Source organism: Uloborus diversus, chromosome 1 (genome assembly GCF_026930045.1).
Source record: "Uloborus diversus isolate 005 chromosome 1, Udiv.v.3.1, whole genome shotgun sequence".
NCBI lineage: Eukaryota > Metazoa > Arthropoda > Arachnida > Araneae > Uloboridae > Uloborus > Uloborus diversus.
In genome coordinates, this window is record NC_072731.1 from 152,842,564 (window position 1) to 152,861,098 (window position 18,535).

The following is an 18,535-nucleotide window of genomic DNA, read 5'->3' on the forward strand; positions in this document are numbered from 1 at the left end:
CTATTACATATGAGGCAGTGAGAAAGCAAAGGGATGTAAGTGGCAAAAATTAAAAATTTGGAGATAACCAGCACAAATGGTTGGTGAACCTCTCCTCAATCTTGGGGCAAGAAATGGTACTAGTAGACCCGGTAGTTGCTTCTATACAGCATGATTTAGAAAAGAAAATCAATGAATGCCTACCTAGGATCTTATCTTTAAACGCGTTTTATTCAAAACTTGAAAATATCCTCTTACATCCCTTTGCTTCTCACTGCCTCATATATGACACCAGCATTTCGTTCTGTGATGTTGGATGAACCTTTTGCTTCAGATAATAGCACTTTAACGATACAGGATTTCTTTCCTTCTGAAACCAGATTCATCAAATACTGATGGAGGATCAGCGCATAACGCGTACCAGAAGCTTTTAGCAATTGGTTATTCTATCTTTACTGTTCATACCATTCGGTGTAAAAGATGGTTTGGGCTTACACTACTTTACAGATAGGAACTACTCTCGTAACAGAAGCTAAAGACATAACTGCTTACCTCCTTTTCAAAGAAATGCCACAAAATTGTTTGCCTTCAATATCCTTTGATGTTACTACCCGAACGTTAGAGGTCTCATCACAACTCACCTTATCATCAGCGAGCAATACCACTACCAACTTGAGAGGGAAGAAACTTTTGGGGGCTTTAGAAACGGATTGTGATTTCCAAACTGGGAGACAAAAAGGTGTAAATATTTAGCATTCTATTGTTGTATTGCTCATTGCTCTCATCAAGACTTGTTCTATCGTTGAATCACTACAGGTTCTAGACCACCTGAATTTGTCACTGCGTTAGATCGTTGGATAGCTGATGTTTTAGCTAATGTTTGATGTGATCAAATTTTTTTTATCGCATAATGTACTCAAAAGTTTCTGATAGTGTTGCAAGTATATGTCCGCATATTTAGTATAATTCACATAACTAGCTGCGTAAAAGAGAAGTAGCTTGGTGTTTGCAAATGAGAACCCCCACCGACTTAGAGGGTGCAGAATTGCAGCATTGCCCGTCTCCTTATTGGCAATTCCGGTTTGTCCCACCCTTACGGTGATGGCAAAAGATTGTAAAAAAGTTGAAGTAAGCTAATCAAGAAGAAGTAGGGGAACTTTTGTCAATTTGGACTTTTTTTATGCTGCACATGAATTTTGTTTTCCAACGCTCTAAACAGTTTAATAACTCCAGTCACAAATGATTTCGTTACTGAGCTCGCTTAGATCTTTTAGAATTATCGTTCTGACATTACCATATCATTGTGAGGCATTTTGTACTTCGGAAAAGTTTAAGTCAGGAAATTTTTTTCGTGAACTTCACTGCAATAGTTGATTTTAGAATGTAAATTCAGGGTCCCTCCCCCCCCCCTTCAAAGGATGGCGTACCCCTTAAGTGTGACGGAGTACCCATTTAGAATGAAAGTCCTAAAAAAAGAAAGAAATACCCCTTAAAAAAACTGCCTTAAAAATTCCAATGACGCAAAGCTGCTCCCATGAACCTCCTCCCCCCTCCCCCCCCCGCCTGTGCACCCCTGTTAATTAGAATTTTTTTCTGTGACGATTTATTGTTTTACTATTATAGAGTGGTTTCTGTGAGGTTTGAGATTTTTTTTTAAGTAATAGAAATTGTTTTTATTTAAATAGAGGATTATTTCGTCCCCCCCCTTCCCCCCAAAACCCGACGCGTAAAGTGCTGGGACTTTTTACCCCTTCTTGCTGGAAAGGTAAGAAGTAATTTGCAACAGGTTTCACCTTTTTTTTTTTTGATGTTTGGGTTTGGCCATTTTTTGGCCTAATTTTACTGTACTAAAATGAATGATATTAATGGATTAAATTTTGCACCGAAAGCAGGACGAGGGGTCATTGTTTTAAGCTCTTCAAATCTCAGGCTAACCTGGAAATAAGGAAAAACTACTACTTTAGTATTGTTGTGTGGGCACTTGGAACAGCTTTCCGGAAGAGGTGATAATGAGCAGGGGGGGGGGGGTGGACAGCTTTAAGAGGGCAATTGATCTTCATTGAGGACTAATAAATTGACTAGGCCCAGCCTAGCTGGACCAAGAGCCTGTTGCTGGTCGTCACATTTGTATTTGTATTGGTATTTGTATTTGTAAAACGAATTTATGTCACGCATCGGTATGTTTTTAGCATTATGGTCGGGCTACTCACGTAAGCTTGAAGTTTGGCAGACCGAATGCGGCAAGCGACTTACGCTTCAGCTCAAAGAAGCAGCGAGCGTTTTTGGAGGAGATAGCTCCCCCACCTCCCAACTCCATAGAGTCTGGTTTTAACACATATTGAAAATCTTAATATGGCATTTTAGGAAAACTATTAAGACCCTCCTCTTCCCAAGAAGGTAAATCTGGCTGCGTTGGTAGTTTAATTTAACTTGGACTGGTGTACGTTTTACGTAGCTTTCTCTATGGTATACCTTTTTGCTGCATATTTAGAGTTTCTTAGGTCTAAAAATATAGAGTTCTTGAGTACTTTAAAAGAAAACTAGGTGTTTTTTCGCTATTAATGAATATATATTCATTTCAAATGATATATTATTTTATTTGAAAAAAAAAAAAAACACTTAAAAATTAAATGAAATAAATGTAAGATGAAAGTAAAGAATCGCAAAGCATAACGAAAATAAATTGTCATTAAAATTTATAAATATGTAAACACTTAAAAAAAGTGAAAAAAAAAAATCGGAATTTTTTATTTCTGATTGCGTTTAAAAGAGTAGTTTTACATTTGTTTCATCAATTTCTGTTTCGATGCTAAAGATTCGGATCGGGTTAAAGAAAGATTTTTCTTTTTGCTGACCTTTCATTTTGTATCTAAGGAAACTGATTAGTACAGTCTAAAGTTTCATCAAAGATTATCGGATAAGAAAAGAAAATCAAGTTTTTTCACCCGCTTGGAATGAACACAAATGGTTGATAATTGCTTAAAGATTGTAACACCGAGGATGCCGAACTTTAAGTTCATTGCTGCATTTTCACTCCTGGAGATAACGAAATGAAGTAAGTTTACAATTTTATATTTCTTTCAAATGCAAGGTATATATGAATGTAAAAAAAAAAAAAAGAAATAAAATAAAAAACAAAACGAAAGAACTGTTACAGTAGCACTTCGAGTCCTAGCCAAAATGATCTTGGTAAACCGAAAATTCTGAATAAAGGGTGCTCTTAAAAATGGCTTTCTCAAACGAACGCAGAAATTTCAACTCTGGATTTCAACACGTACATATTCAAAAAACTAAATTCCACAAGTGAGCCTTCAAATTATACTACTAATATTACGAATAATAAAACTATTTTGATAAATGTCACAAACAGAGCCGAATTTATGGAGAGGGGGGGGGGGGCAAGCCGCGGTTCTTGCCCCGGGCGGCAACTTCAGGCGGTGGTAAATTCGAGTGGTGCTTCTAGGAGCGAACTAGCCAACCGGCCCGTGGGCCGGTGCCCCCCCCTTCAGTTCCCCCTTGCGGCTTCGGTTTTTTTTTTTAGCGCCCTTGAACCTGTTTGCCCTTGGTTCCGTTTTCCGCACCCCCTCCCCCCAATATGCTTGACTCCCGCTTTTTTTTTTTTCCTTGGGCCGTCGAACCTCTGTGTCTTTGACTTTTTGCACAAACCTGGACTCCCAAAGCCCTTTGCGAATCCTTTGGGTATCAACATTGAAACTTTGAATAGCGAGAACCCTATAATTGGACTACTGTTACTAGGGCAACCTTATACGATCGGTTTTGTAATATTTTTACATGTTTTTATATAACTAATATGAAAACTCTATGAGGGTAAATTTCTCATTTTTGAGCACCTTTGATTACTTCACATGCAACAGGTAGGTAACTTTACTTAAGCGTTTCGTTTACAACTTTTACTCTTCATTTATGATAACAATTTTTGGAACTTGATGAGGGTAAATTTCTCATTTTAACCCCTGGAAAACCCTGATTAGTTCCCACGTAATAGGTAGGTAACTTTACTTAAGCGTTTTATTTGCAACTTTTACTCTTTATTTTGATGACAATTTTTGGAAACTCAAATTACTGATTTTTGGGCACTTTTTAGCCTCTGGCAACCCTGCTTAGTTACCGGAAAAAAGGTAGACAGCTTTTCTTTAGCGCTTTGTTTACAGCTTTTATTCTTCATTTATGACCACAATTTCCGGAAACTCTATGAGGGGAAAATTATCTGCCTCATTGGGCACCTTTCAGCCGCTGATAACCCTTATTGGGGACTCGAAAAAGATAGGCAAGCTTAATTAAGCGTTTTATTTTTATCTTTTCGTGTCCCCAATAAGGGTTGTCAGGGTCTAAAAGGTGCCCAATGAGGAAGATAATTTTCCCCTTATCGAGTTTCCGGAAATTGTGGTCATAAATGAAGAATAAATGCTGGAAATAAAGCGCTAAAATAAGGCTGTCTACCCTTTTTCCGGTAACTAAGCAAGGCTGCCAGCGGCTAAAAAGTGCCTAAAAATGAGTAATTTACCCTCATTGAGTTTCCAAAAATTGTCATCATAAAGAGTAAAAGTTGTAAATAAAAAGCTTGAGTAAGGTTACCTACCTATTGCGTGGGAACTAATCAGGGTTTTCCAGGGGCTAAAAGGTGCCTAAAAATGAGTAATTTATCCTCATCAATTCTGACAGCTACAACCACCTAGGAAGAGTAAACATAACTCAAATGCTTCCCAGAATTCCTAGTTCCATGCTGTTCTATGCTTTTGTTTTGTAGAAAAAAAATAGTTACTGTTTGGACACACTGAAAGTTATTTGAATAATTTCTCGCATCAATCATAATCTTGAAAAACTTCAACAATTAAACTAAGTGTTGTAGTTTATGCTGTTATTGACACTTTAATCTATTATTCAGATATATTATTTTTAACTCGTGGTTTATTTTAATGATATGAAGGAAAAATCTTTATTTTGTTGTTTGGGCCACGAGACGAATTATTTGGGTCACAATGAAACGTTTCATTGTGGCCTAGGCAGCAGTAAACAAGTGTAAAGTACTTATCTACTTCTTGTTTTAGTTCGCAAAAACGAAATTTAACAATAAAAAATATGCTTGATTTAAAAACATTTATATTTTAACTAATTATTACAAGTGAACTTTTAATTTTACTACACAGCTTTGTACAAAACAGAACTAGAAACCGGTTAGTTGTTGATAAAGTTGCCACACATGGTACCTTATTTCAAAGCATTTTATAATTATAATAAATATTTGTGTAAAATAATTATATAAGTTAAATGGTAAATATTTATTATTTTATTTTTTTTCCTGGTTTTTTAAATCCTAATGTTTATTTTTTTTGCTTACTGTAATTAAAATTGTTTCGTATGTCAGAAAAAAGTTTTAACCATTTCAGATATGCTTTAAGGGGACACAGGACCTTGAAACCATCAAATTTATGAAAAAAAAAAAAAATCTTTGGAATTGTGGAAAAAACCAGTCTGCATCACGCGGTGTTGTAATTTTTTTGTTGTATTTTGCAAACTTTAAGTAAAAATACAGTGATTATTCAGCTGTCCCATTGTGGCTCTACTTAATGTCTCTTAGTGGCCAATCACTGGGCCATAATGCACACTTTTCACCGAATTTATAAAACCTAATAACTTTTTTTCTCTAACATTAAATGAGCTAAATTTGATGCAATATACTATAATTTGATACCTTCAATATAATAAAGTATGTTTCTGTGCTTTAGAACTCACCAATGTACGAAAAATGAAAAATGTGTTTTTTGTCTCATTGTGACTCACTCTCCCCTAACCGGTAAAAAGTCCCACCCCATTGTGCGTCAGGTTTTGGAATGGGGGGCATCTAAAAATTGCTGTTTTGGGTATTTTTCCAGAACGAACGCAGAAATTTCAACTCTGGATTTCAACACGTACATATTCAAAAAACTAAATTCCACAAGTGAGCCTTCAAATTATACTACTAATATTACGAATAATAAAACTATTTTGATAAATGTCACAAACAGAGCCGAATTTATGGAGAGGGGGGGGGGGGCAAGCCGCGGTTCTTGCCCCGGGCGGCAACTTCAGGCGGTGGTAAATTCGAGTGGTGCTTCTAGGAGCGAACTAGCCAACCGGCCCGTGTGCCGGTGCCCCCCCCTTCAGTTCCCCCTTGCGGCTTCGGTTTTTTTTTTTAGCGCCCTTGAACCTGTTTGCCCTTGGTTCCGTTTTCCGCACCCCCTCCCCCCAATATGCTTGACTCCCGCTTTTTTTTTTCCTTGGGCCGTCGAACCTCTGTGTCTTTGACTTTTTGCACAAACCTGGACTCCCAAAGCCCTTTGCGAATCCTTTGGGTATCAACATTGAAACTTTGAATAGCGAGAACCCTATAATTGGACTACTGTTACTAGGGCAACCTTATACGATCGGTTTTGTAATATTTTTACATGTTTTTATATAACTAATATGAAAACTCTATGAGGGTAAATTTCTCATTTTTGAGCACCTTTGATTACTTCACATGCAACAGGTAGGTAACTTTACTTAAGCGTTTCGTTTACAACTTTTACTCTTCATTTATGATAACAATTTTTGGAACTTGATGAGGGTAAATTTCTCATTTTAACCCCTGGAAAACCCTGATTAGTTCCCACGTAATAGGTAGGTAACTTTACTTAAGCGTTTTATTTGCAACTTTTACTCTTTATTTTGATGACAATTTTTGGAAACTCAAATTACTGATTTTTGGGCACTTTTTAGCCTCTGGCAACCCTGCTTAGTTACCGGAAAAAAGGTAGACAGCTTTTCTTTAGCGCTTTGTTTACAGCTTTTATTCTTCATTTATGACCACAATTTCCGGAAACTCTATGAGGGGAAAATTATCTGCCTCATTGGGCACCTTTCAGCCGCTGATAACCCTTATTGGGGACTCGAAAAAGATAGGCAAGCTTAATTAAGCGTTTTATTTTTATCTTTTCGTGTCCCCAATAAGGGTTGTCAGGGTCTAAAAGGTGCCCAATGAGGAAGATAATTTTCCCCTTATCGAGTTTCCGGAAATTGTGGTCATAAATGAAGAATAAATGCTGGAAATAAAGCGCTAAAATAAGGCTGTCTACCCTTTTTCCGGTAACTAAGCAAGGCTGCCAGCGGCTAAAAAGTGCCTAAAAATGAGTAATTTACCCTCATTGAGTTTCCAAAAATTGTCATCATAAAGAGTAAAAGTTGTAAATAAAAAGCTTGAGTAAGGTTACCTACCTATTGCGTGGGAACTAATCAGGGTTTTCCAGGGGCTAAAAGGTGCCTAAAAATGAGTAATTTATCCTCATCAATTCTGACAGCTACAACCACCTAGGAAGAGTAAACATAACTCAAATGCTTCCCAGAATTCCTAGTTCCATGCTGTTCTATGCTTTTGTTTTGTAGAAAAAAAATAGTTACTGTTTGGACACACTGAAAGTTATTTGAATAATTTCTCGCATCAATCATTATCTTGAAAAACTTCAACAATTAAACTAAGTGTTGTAGTTTATGCTGTTATTGACACTTTAATCTATTATTCAGATATATTATTTTTAACTCGTGGTTTATTTTAATGATATGAAGGAAAAATCTTTATTTTGTTGTTTGGGCCACGAGACGAATTATTTGGGTCACAATGAAACGTTTCATTGTGGCCTAGGCAGCAGTAAACAAGTGTAAAGTACTTATCTACTTCTTGTTTTAGTTCGCAAAAACGAAATTTAACAATAAAAAATATGCTTGATTTAAAAACATTTATATTTTAACTAATTATTACAAGTGAACTTTTAATTTTACTACACAGCTTTGTACAAAACAGAACTAGAAACCGGTTAGTTGTTGATAAAGTTGCCACACATGGTACCTTATTTCAAAGCATTTTATAATTATAATAAATATTTGTGTAAAATAATTATATAAGTTAAATGGTAAATATTTATTATTTTATTTTTTTTCCTGGTTTTTTAAATCCTAATGTTTATTTTTTTTGCTTACTGTAATTAAAATTGTTTCGTATGTCAGAAAAAAGTTTTAACCATTTCAGATATGCTTTAAGGGGACACAGGACCTTGAAACCATCAAATTTATGAAAAAAAAAAATCTTTGGAATTGTGGAAAAAACCAGTCTGCATCACGCGGTGTTGTAATTTTTTTGTTGTATTTTGCAAACTTTAAGTAAAAATACAGTGATTATTCAGCTGTCCCATTGTGGCTCTACTTAATGTCTCTTAGTGGCCAATCACTGGGCCATAATGCACACTTTTCACCGAATTTATAAAACCTAATAACTTTTTTTCTCTAACATTAAATGAGCTAAATTTGATGCAATATACTATAATTTGATACCTTCAATATAATAAAGTATGTTTCTGTGCTTTAGAACTCACCAATGTACGAAAAATGAAAAATGTGTTTTTTGTCTCATTGTGACTCACTCTCCCCTAAATGAAGAGTAAAAGACAGAAATAAAACGCTTAAGTAAGGTTGCCTATCTTTTACTCTTCATTTATAATAACAATTTTCGAAAACTCGATGAGGATAAACTGCTCATTTTTAGGCGACTTTCACCCCCTGGCAACCTTGATTAGTTCACGTGAAAGAGGTGGAAATTCTTACTTTCGCGTTTTATTTATAACTTTTACTCTTCATCTATGGTAGCAATTTTTTGACACTCGATGAGGGTAGGTGAATCTTAGTAGGATCTTGGTCTAATTAGTGATCTTACATTTTCCTCTCCAGCTGATCTAAAAATAAAAACTGCCTGGTTTTAACTAGTTTTATTTGTCATATAGAAAGTTGCTAAAACTTTATAGACATGAATTTCATCTTCCCTGATATTTTTAACCGACTTCAAAAAGGAGGCGGTTATCAGTTCATACCGTATGTATGTTTTTTTTTTTGTTTGTCCACTCATAGCGTCTCACCTAGTGAACCGATTTTGATGATTCTTTTTGTAATGGATAGGGGATGGCTCAACTTAGGTCCCATTACTTTGTTTGACCATATTTGTTCTTTAGAAAAAAAGTTATGGGCAAAAACAGTAAATTTTATGCAATTTCCCTATTAAATGATTAAAATGATACTGTAGCGAAGTTCGCACTTTTCATCCGTGGATAACGGTGGCTCAGTGGTAGAATTCTCGCTCCCACACGAGCGACCCGGGTTCAAATTCCGACTAGGACAAAGTGAATTTTTCTAAAATTTCGTTTCTACTGTTTCCCGTATTTTCTCGAATGTTCTATTAATTTCTGTATCTTTCCAAGTCTGGAAAGTTCCAGCACTTTCTCAAGTTGTATAAAAGGAGATGTAACGTTCATTCGTGGTTCTGAATAAAGATCTCGAGTTGAGACTAACGAGTATTCGCTTCATTTGGCTTTCACATTGTCTTCGCTATCTTCATCTACGCGACAATATGAAACTCATTGTTATAAAAGTTTGGTGCCATATAACAGTAACATTAATGGTAATGATAATTTTGAATAAAGGCTTTTCTAAAGCAATACTGTGATATAGAGCCGAACTTCTTACTAGGTAACTTCTTACATTTACTGAAATATCTACATTTGCACTAAAAAGAATGAAATAAAAAAAATTTGAAAAAAAAAAAAAAATAGAACCGACTTTAAAATTGATCTAAAAAGTGAAAAATAATTTTATTCTTTAAACACCATCGATAATACTCTTAAACATAATTTTTGAAGTTGGCGCAAAAACAAATGGAAAATCCATTGTAACCATGCTTCGTTCATATTTTTATCAAAAAATCATCCAAAGTTAGGAACGAAACATTTATATCGTTACTCAAATATGCTGTCATCAATGCGTAATGCATGTGGTAGTGAAGAAACTGGACCTGGTTAAATTTATACTTGTAGTTGAGTTATGGCTGTGAATGATTTTATCGATCGTTTTTGCGCCAACTTCAAAAATTATGTTTAAAAGTATTATTGATGGTGTTTAAAGAATAAAATTATTTTTCACTTTTTAGAGCAATTTTGAAGTCGGTTCTATTTTTTTTTTCAAAATTTTTTTTTAATGTGCAATTTAGGTGTTTCCATTTACCTTGCTCGTTCTCCACCACTGGGTTAAATAAAAACATCTAAGAATTCCATTCTTTTTTATTTTTTAAATTAAATTTTGATATAAATTACAACTTTATGTGTGTATTACCTAAATTCAGCGCATAATTTAATTTTTTGAAACTTTTTAAAAAACTGATTGCAAATTACATGTGGAGGATTCATCGGGTCGATGCGGCATACGGGTCAGATTGCCAGTTGTTGGTGTAGAACCTCTTAACCTTCTAAAATGCTGTGTATATTGCGATTATCTACTTAAATTAATCTCGAGGGAAATGAATGAGGTGTTTCAATTTGCCTCCTAGCCTCTAGGGTAAAAGGAAGTACGCCGGTGTAAAAGAAAGCGTGATTTCGTTCGCTAACAGTCATAGGGTCAAAGTTTTTATACCCAGTTACTCTCGGAGAGTGTAGTCTGAGAATACAATGCACAACAATTTATCTCTCAGTTTATCAAAACAAAGGGAAGGATCTAAAGTTAAAAAATTAAAATTCTGTTTTCTTTTTTCCCTACTAGTCCAAGATTTTTTGGAATAAGTTCACTTTTTTCAAAGGAATAACTGATCTCTCAATTTTAAAAGCTAATTCTATCTAGTTGAATTTTGGTTATGAGAGTGCACGTAGAAGAAATACACATTCAAAATAGATAGATTTTTCCAATTATTCCCTTCAAGAACCATCAGTTAGAAACAGACCATTTTTAAATACTAAGGTATATTAGTAATGTTTTTAAAGTTAGCGGTTACTATTTTAAAATTGGTGTTTGTTTCGGAGAAAAATGCCTTTTCACATATATTTCTTCTTTGCAGATTTATGCAAGTTGACTAAGCAGTGATAGGACTGTGAAGATGTTTGAAATAAACAAGAGGCTATTGCCTGTAAAAGTTCATTATTTTTTATTAAACGGCGGTGAGTATGTCCAATTCTTATGCCCTCAGGGATCTTTATGGCTTTCGTGATGAATCACGATAGGTGGCGATTGTTGGTTTTGTTCGGTCACTCTAAATGGGTTGCGACAATTTTGTATAAAGTCCCTGATCAAACTGATTGGAAAACCCTTTATATGGATTATGGATTGTAATCCTTTTAGTATTTTCCCATTAAAAAACCCTGTACATATTTTCTCACCACATTATTATTTTGACTGCATATGAAAATAAAAGTGTCTCAGAACATTAAAAATTTACTTTTTCAAAACTTTTTTATTCGTTTTAAATCCAAGTAGAGTTTTGGTTTTACATTTTAACGTACAAAGTGCGTCTTTTTAAAGATTTAAAATTTCGTTTAAGGTTGACATTTAAAGTCAAGTTTTAATGCTTTAAAATAAGTACAATAAATGGTTAACATTTTACTAGTGAAAAAAATATGAGACTACTAGTTACAGCCAGACCAAGTAAGAACTTTTAAGTTCGGAAAAAAAAAGCACTTTTCTATCTTAGATAGTGATACTTCTTCCGGATCCTCATTGATTATTTTAATCCAGATAACCGATCTCTTGCACTTTTCTGACCTAACACTAAGTTTCCTCCATGGAACACTGGGGGTCATACAGCTTTAAGTGGATCCGAGCCACTTAGGCAGGATTAGAAAAATTGCAATACCGATCAAAGTCAAGAGCAATATGCTCAACAGTAGCGTTTCTTAAATTATGTTCCGCCGTACCCATGGGTTCCATGGAGATCAATCAAGGCTTCCATGAAACTCTCATTCTTTATTTTCCTTTCTTTTTAGAAAACTTAAATAATCGATTGAAGTGATAAATTTTCAAAGCTTACATTTTAAACTTTAGGATTTTCTTTGCTTCTACAAAATTTTGATTTCAAATTTTATTTTTTGTTAGTGATTAAAATTAAGTTTCAACAATAAAAAAATTATTTGAAATAATTTGCACTTTTACTGTAAATAAGTCATTTTAAGAATGCTTCTTCAAACTGTAAAATTAAGGGAAAAAAGGGGGGGGGGGAGTTCCACGAAAAAAGTAATTATTTAAAAGGGTTAAAGTTATTCAAAAAATTATGAATCGCTACTCTACAAAACCGAATGTGCTTAACTTAACGTGCAAACTTAAGGGAAAAAAAGGGGGGGGGGGAGAGTTCCACGAAAAAAGTAATTATTTAAAAGGGTTAAAGTTATTCAAAAAATTATGAATCGCTACTCTACAGAACCGAATGTACCACAGTCCTAAATGTCTTAAATTATGTAGTTAAAAATTATAGCGACTACTGTCCAAAAACGAAAAAAAAACTTGTTAAACTAAACACGAAAGTATAGCAGTAGTTGCATAGTCCTTTGCTAGGCGGAAGAAATACTGAAATATCAAACTTAACGTTGTTACCACCCATATAAAAACTGTTTTGAGAAACAGCTGAACTACCCTTGTCAATTCAGAGAAGGAAACTGATATTAGGTGACTTAAATCTTTCAACAGTAGGGGTACAATTCCAGTCAAGTGAAGGAGAAACATTCACTCCCTACTTTTTTCTTTACTTATCATAGAACTCTTTTTTTTTCTCTATTTCTGGCTATGAAATGTTGTCTTATCTATTTTGTTTTACACACCAAAAATAAGCCCTTAATGGCTCAATTTTTGAGTGAAATACTTATTTTAATCCAAACTTTTTTTACTAACTTCGTTCGGTAGTATGTAAATTTCCCAAAAACGTAGCTACGTTTGTGACAAAAACGGGAATGGTTCAGCTCATATATTGTTTAGTTCAATCGAGTCAGCAAATTGTGTTTTTTTTTTTGCATTTTAAATAAAAACGGATTTTAATGCAAATTGAATTTTAAAATGCTTATGATAATACATATTTATATTAAATCAAGAAGCTTATTTTTGAATAAGAACAATGTTTTTATTCAGTATATGGATCAAACACTTTAATGCTGTAGCATTTCAAGCTGTGCTATCGGTTTGTTTTGAACTCAAGTTTACTATCACATATTATTTGGAAAACTTTTTTTCGAAACTGGATAAACAATATGAAACTCTTTCTAAGAAAGAACACTCACATAAAAAAGTCTTAAATGCAAGGAGTTTGAATTTCTTAAAATAGTTTCATTCATAGAAAATAATATTTATGATGAAAAAAGTTTTCCGTTAAGTAATGAAATCGTGAAATAGATGCCTTTTAACAAAACATAAACGTTCAATAATTGAATCATAAATAATTTCTTTTTTTAGTATCATTTCAGTGTGGTACTACTGCTAAATAATAATAAATTGTAAAATATTGCGTGTTCTATAATATTTTAAATAAACCGCTCTCTTTTCCTTCCAGCACATTCTGGAGTGATTCCTTTCGCCACAGTGTATGCTAAACAATTAAGAATACCAGCAAACGAAGTCGGAGTCATATTTTTCTTTGTGTCATGCTTAACTCTGATATCGAGAACTTTCCTCGGAGGCATCGTAGATCACTTTCAAAAATTTAGAACCGTCCTGTTTGTTTTAATTATCATCGACATAGCTGCAGACTTGGGGCTTAATTTCATCCCTCGCCCTTACCACCAAGTGCAAAAGGAGCACAACACAAATATTTTTTGCGACGAAGGAACTTCTTACCTCGTCAAATTTGTTAGTGAACGCTGTGGAACAGAATTATTGAGCAACAGCAGCATTGACTGTTACAGCTGTACTGTATGCCAGAATGAAAGTGAATACTGTTCAAAGAATTCCACCACCTCTAAAAGCATCCGAAGGCATGACTCAAATGACATTTTGACAGCGCTGTTAGACCGATGCACAGCAAGCAACTCTTCGAGCTGCAACGAAGCATGCTATGGTAACAATGATTGTGACATAATTGAAAACAACTCCCTTCAGTTGTGGATATTGAGTACATGTATTTGTGTAATTTACATGGCTAATGGCTCGATTGTATCCCTTTCTGACGCTGCTTGCTTTAATGCTCTTGAAGGCCGCCCAGAAATTTACGGTCGACAACGCATGTTTGGAACAATCGGTTGGGGGATGTTCGCACTTTTAACAGGATACCTGAATCAATTATTCACCGGTTCATCGAAGACTTATAATTTTTCGGCTGGATTTTATTTGCTAGTAATACTCTTTTTGCTGGACTTACCGGTAATTAGCCAACTAAAGTTTAACAACGCAAAACTGTCGAAAAATATATGTAGGGATGTTGGTACACTTATCATAAAACCAAAAATATTATTTTTAATTTTGGCGATCTTCCTAATAGGTGTTGCTACAGGAATATCAAGATCGTACGTCTTTTGGTACTACAGGACGAATTTAAGTGCCAACCAATTAGTTTTAGGTCTTTCATCTGGCATTCAGTGTTTCTTAGGAGAACTGCCATTTTTCTTCTTTTCAGGGTGGATCATAAACAAGATCGGTCATGTTAATATTTTCACTTTATGCTTCATCGCTTATGGAATTAGGTTTTTAATTTACTCTTACTTGTACAACCCTTGGGTTGCGCTTGTAGTGGAACTTTTACAAGGCCCTTGTTTTGGAAGTTTTTATGCGGCAATGACGTCATACGCTAAAATTGTTGCTCCCGCTGGAACTGAAGCAACAATGCAAGGACTTCTAACTGGAACATTTGAAGGATTAGGTAACAATCTTTAATCCATTCAAAACAATTTTTGTTAACTGCGTATTCCCTTCTGTCGAGAGACGTGTAACAACATGAAAATGCTTTCAGCTGATTATACTAAAACTTTTATAGAAAATGTTATTGTGTGGTGCCACTAAAATTTTATTCTTGTATTACATTTTGTTGGGTTCATTGATAAAGGAAAAAAAATGTGGTGAAAAAACTGCAATTTTACCGTTTTAATGATTTTTTCCAGCTGTGAAAAAAAGGTTGTTAACAAAACAGGCATTGAAGTCTGAAGCTCTTATGCGGTAGTTTTGTGGCAAATTTTATTGTAATACTTTGATGCATACAGCCTTGGAAATCAAATTTGTACTTTAGAAGAATTTGTAAAAATAACTATTCTTGTGAGATTTATCAAAAAGTACATATTTAAAAAATCTAAAGTCAACTTATAAGATGTTTTATGATTTTTTGAAAGTGGCCTTTCATGTGAAAGTATCCGATGATAATTTTATCAAATAATTTCATTAGTTGCTTTTACAACTTAAGTTTTAGAATGTGCTATGTAGCAGCTTTTGAAAGCTGCTACGCCTTCAACAAACAAGAGCCAAAAATGTATGTGGACAAAAATTGTAAAAACTTAGGACCCAGGGAAAAATTTAGTCGTTAAACATGACAAAGTTGTCTAGCATGAAAATGGTGTAAGTCACCGTTACTACGTTTTTGAGTAATTGAAGTTTTTGTGTAACAAACAGTTAAAAAATCTATGCGTTACATCTTGAAATGGTTTTATTGCATTTTTAATCACATAAAGGCCTTTTTTTTTCCTCTGTAAACTTGGCATAAAACATACATTCAGCCTATATTATATAGCTTAGAGTGACTTACACCACTCATTCTGACCGTTGTATAGGATTTGTGAAAGAAAGTGTCAGGTTATATTCTGTTTTTGAATTTATTTTACAACTATTTTTGTAAAATAGCATAAAGTTTAGTTTAAGGTAGTTTAATGTTTTCAACATTAAAATATCAACAATTTTAATTGAAAAAGTACATTTAAACTTTTAGCTCTTTGTGCTATAGAAGTGCAAAAACATTATAATGCTGAATCGTCTTCATTAATATTATTTTCGGCAACATAATAAAAAGTCAAGGAACATACATCGTCTTCATCATTATTAGTAGTCGTCAAATAACGGAAAATTCCGAGCGGGAATTGGAGGGATAAAAGGTAGCAAAACCCTCATGTCATTTTTTTGTTCATGGAAAATGGTCTATCATAAGGGTACAACATTTCATATGGTAAAATTTTTGTATGAACTGGTCTTCCTTTTCTTGTAGGAGTGATATCAGTTTTTTTGAAGTCAATAAATTTTTGGAGAGTTTATTTGTACTTTATGATGTAAACAACGTCTTTTTCAAACCGTATCCTTTTTATTTTAAGGCAGTTCACAGTCATATTGCTTGTATTTTTTTTCCTTCTGCTAATGTTCCTCTCTAAATTTTTTGTAGAGATAAGTTCTTCACGATTCATCTGGCAAACAATAAAGTTATTTTTGCGACTTCATTACACAATACCAGTCGTCAGGCCCACACACACTTTTCCCTTTTGCAGCTAATTCCACACATCCAAAGTCTGAATCGTTTGGGAGAAATGAATGTTCTGGCACTAGACATTTTTTATCTATGATTTCAATGTCTGCTTCACCACTTTAAATAAATCTCATTAAAGCCAGGGTTGTGTTCATATTACGGTTTTGCCCAGAGCAAATTGTCGCTGTATATGGTTATTTTTTTCTTATCAGCTTTATGACTTACACTACTGTCATTCTTAATCTTACAGCTGTTTTGGTTAGTTAACATAATTGGTTCTGCTCATAGGGGCTAAATATTGAACTACTGACTTGCACCTCTGTCACACTCAATAGATGAACTAAAAAGGAACTCATTTCAATACATAACCAAAATTTGATTTACACCACATTCATTCTAAGCAGCCCAATTGTTTCTCAGCGTTTGTAGGAAAATGCAATGTATCATGGCTTCAAAAAAGATTCTTGTTCAGAAAGAACTTTTGCCAAGATACTTGCTTCAGTTTCCCGGGCGTCTTGGTGGCAGAGATTGTCGGGCCCCGCATAATAGCATCGAATAAAAACAACTACAAGAAACTGTTACAAGTTTTTTTTTTTTCAAAGAAAGATTATCATAATAGATGGTTAAATCGCGTTTCTTTTATACTACTTTTTGTCTTTAAAATGCTTTTTTTTGAAACTTTTCACATAACTAATAAGCAAAAATATCCTTTATTAAAATTTATGGGTTTTCATGAATAGTTTTTAAATTTTTCGAGCATTGCTGCCAATGAGACATTTTTGACGTTTTTTGTTTTGTATCTGTGTATTCTGAATACATTAGTTGCCTAAAATACGTTTAATATAAGAACACCGGTGCATTGTTTTTCTCAGGTGTAGCATCAGGAAGTCTTCTAGGAGGATTCGCAATCGACATTTACGGAGGACGAGAAACATTTTTCTGGGGAGGAATCTCACTATTGCTTGTGGGAGTTGTACACCTTGTAATGAATGCTGCGTTCAACTGCAAAATTGCAAGTAAGTTTTTAACTTAAAATTAAAACAGTTCAAAAACTAATTAAACAATCATTTTATTTAATTTTTGCTTGACGCAAAATAAATTAATAAAATCTCAACAGGAGAAAAAGCATGCCCTTTGTGCTTTTCACATTTTTTCCAAAGTTGAACAGCTAAATATTTGTTGACAAGAGTTAAAAGACGAAATTTCCGAGAAAATTTGGTGAATTTCGATACTCTTTAGACTAAACGCTTTTCAGATTTTGAATTCCCTGTCTGTGGCTTATTCAGTGCGACTCAAAATTTCCACCAAACTTTTGTAAAACCTATCCGGTTTCATTGAATGCTGTAAGAATATTTAGCGTACTCAGCATTACCTGTTTTATCTAGACTTACTAGGGCCAAAGGCAATCCTGAGAATATAAAATCAGGATAGTCTGGGTAATAAGCAAAACAGATCTTTAAATAAACACAGACCTTAAAATGTCACGCTTTGTACACGGAAGAGGTAATTTTATGACGTAAACTTGTGAGTTTGTGACAATGGAGAAAAAGGGAGTAACAAGAAGTGTGAAATCAAGCATTTTTTACAACAATATGCTAATGAAAAGCAGCGTGACATGTGACAAAGGGAAGGGAGGGGCAAGATGAAATGTGCCACTTAGTGCCATAGGGGAAAAGGAGTCAAAAATTTTTTAATAAAAAGTTGGACATAATTTATGGATAGCCTCGTAGATCTGCCGAAGGAGTGGCTTCTCGAAACTTATGATGAGCAGATTATTTTTAAACCAGTAAATTTTAAGATCACGGTGCAGTTTTGTAAGTCAAAAGTTTTTCTTCGTTTCACTGATCTGTTACTTAACTTCTTCATTCATTATTCTATTTATTACGAAATATAATTTACTTATTTCATTAAAATAATTATAGGTTCATATGGGATTACAGATGAAGTACCTCAGAGAGTGCCTTTAAAAGGAATTGAGAGATGACGAAGTCTTTATTTTCTAGAATAAACAAGCTTTTTCATTTGGATTACAATCTTAGTCTAGTGCACAAAACTTTTAATTTATAAAACTTTACCGGCAAAAAAAAAAAAAAAAAAAAAAAAAAAAAACTAATAATAACATCAGAAATGAACTTCTCTGTAACAAGACAATCGAAGCATGTTTACAATCATGGTTTCATCTTGGTTTGTGTCTGTTTTTTTTTTCTCATACGGAAATCCGTTGATAACAGTTCACTTACTAACTCACTTGTACGTACACACACACACGGGCGGATCCTGCTCCTATTTTTAAGAGGGACC

The 18,535-nt window shown here is 34.1% G+C and overlaps 1 protein-coding gene across 1 annotated transcript; it reads left to right on the forward strand.

The window, feature by feature from the left end:
* Positions 1–2,983: 2,983 nt before the first annotated feature.
* LOC129222172 (uncharacterized) lies at positions 2,984–18,298 on the forward strand. The gene is made up of 5 exons (XM_054856636.1): positions 2,984–3,034; positions 10,883–10,982; positions 13,355–13,858; positions 17,107–17,250; positions 18,157–18,298. The coding sequence occupies exons 2-5, from the start codon at positions 10,922–10,924 to the stop codon at positions 18,216–18,218; spliced, it is 771 nt and encodes a 256-aa protein (XP_054712611.1). The 5' UTR covers positions 2,984–3,034; positions 10,883–10,921; the 3' UTR covers positions 18,219–18,298.
* Positions 18,299–18,535: the final 237 nt, after the last annotated feature.

What these genes read in the sequence shown, in the direction of transcription:
- LOC129222172 (XM_054856636.1), top strand. Translation starts at nt 10,922, where the DNA reads ATGTTTGAAATAAACAAGAGGCTATTGCCTGTAAAAGTTCATTATTTT. An exon ending in CTGCAACGAAGCATGCTATG is followed by an intron (nt 13,859 to 17,106) that starts GTAACAATGATT and finishes TGTTTTTCTCAG; the next exon opens with GTGTAGCATCAGGAAGTCTT. An exon ending in GTTCAACTGCAAAATTGCAA is followed by an intron (nt 17,251 to 18,156) that starts GTAAGTTTTTAA and finishes AAATAATTATAG; the next exon opens with GTTCATATGGGATTACAGAT.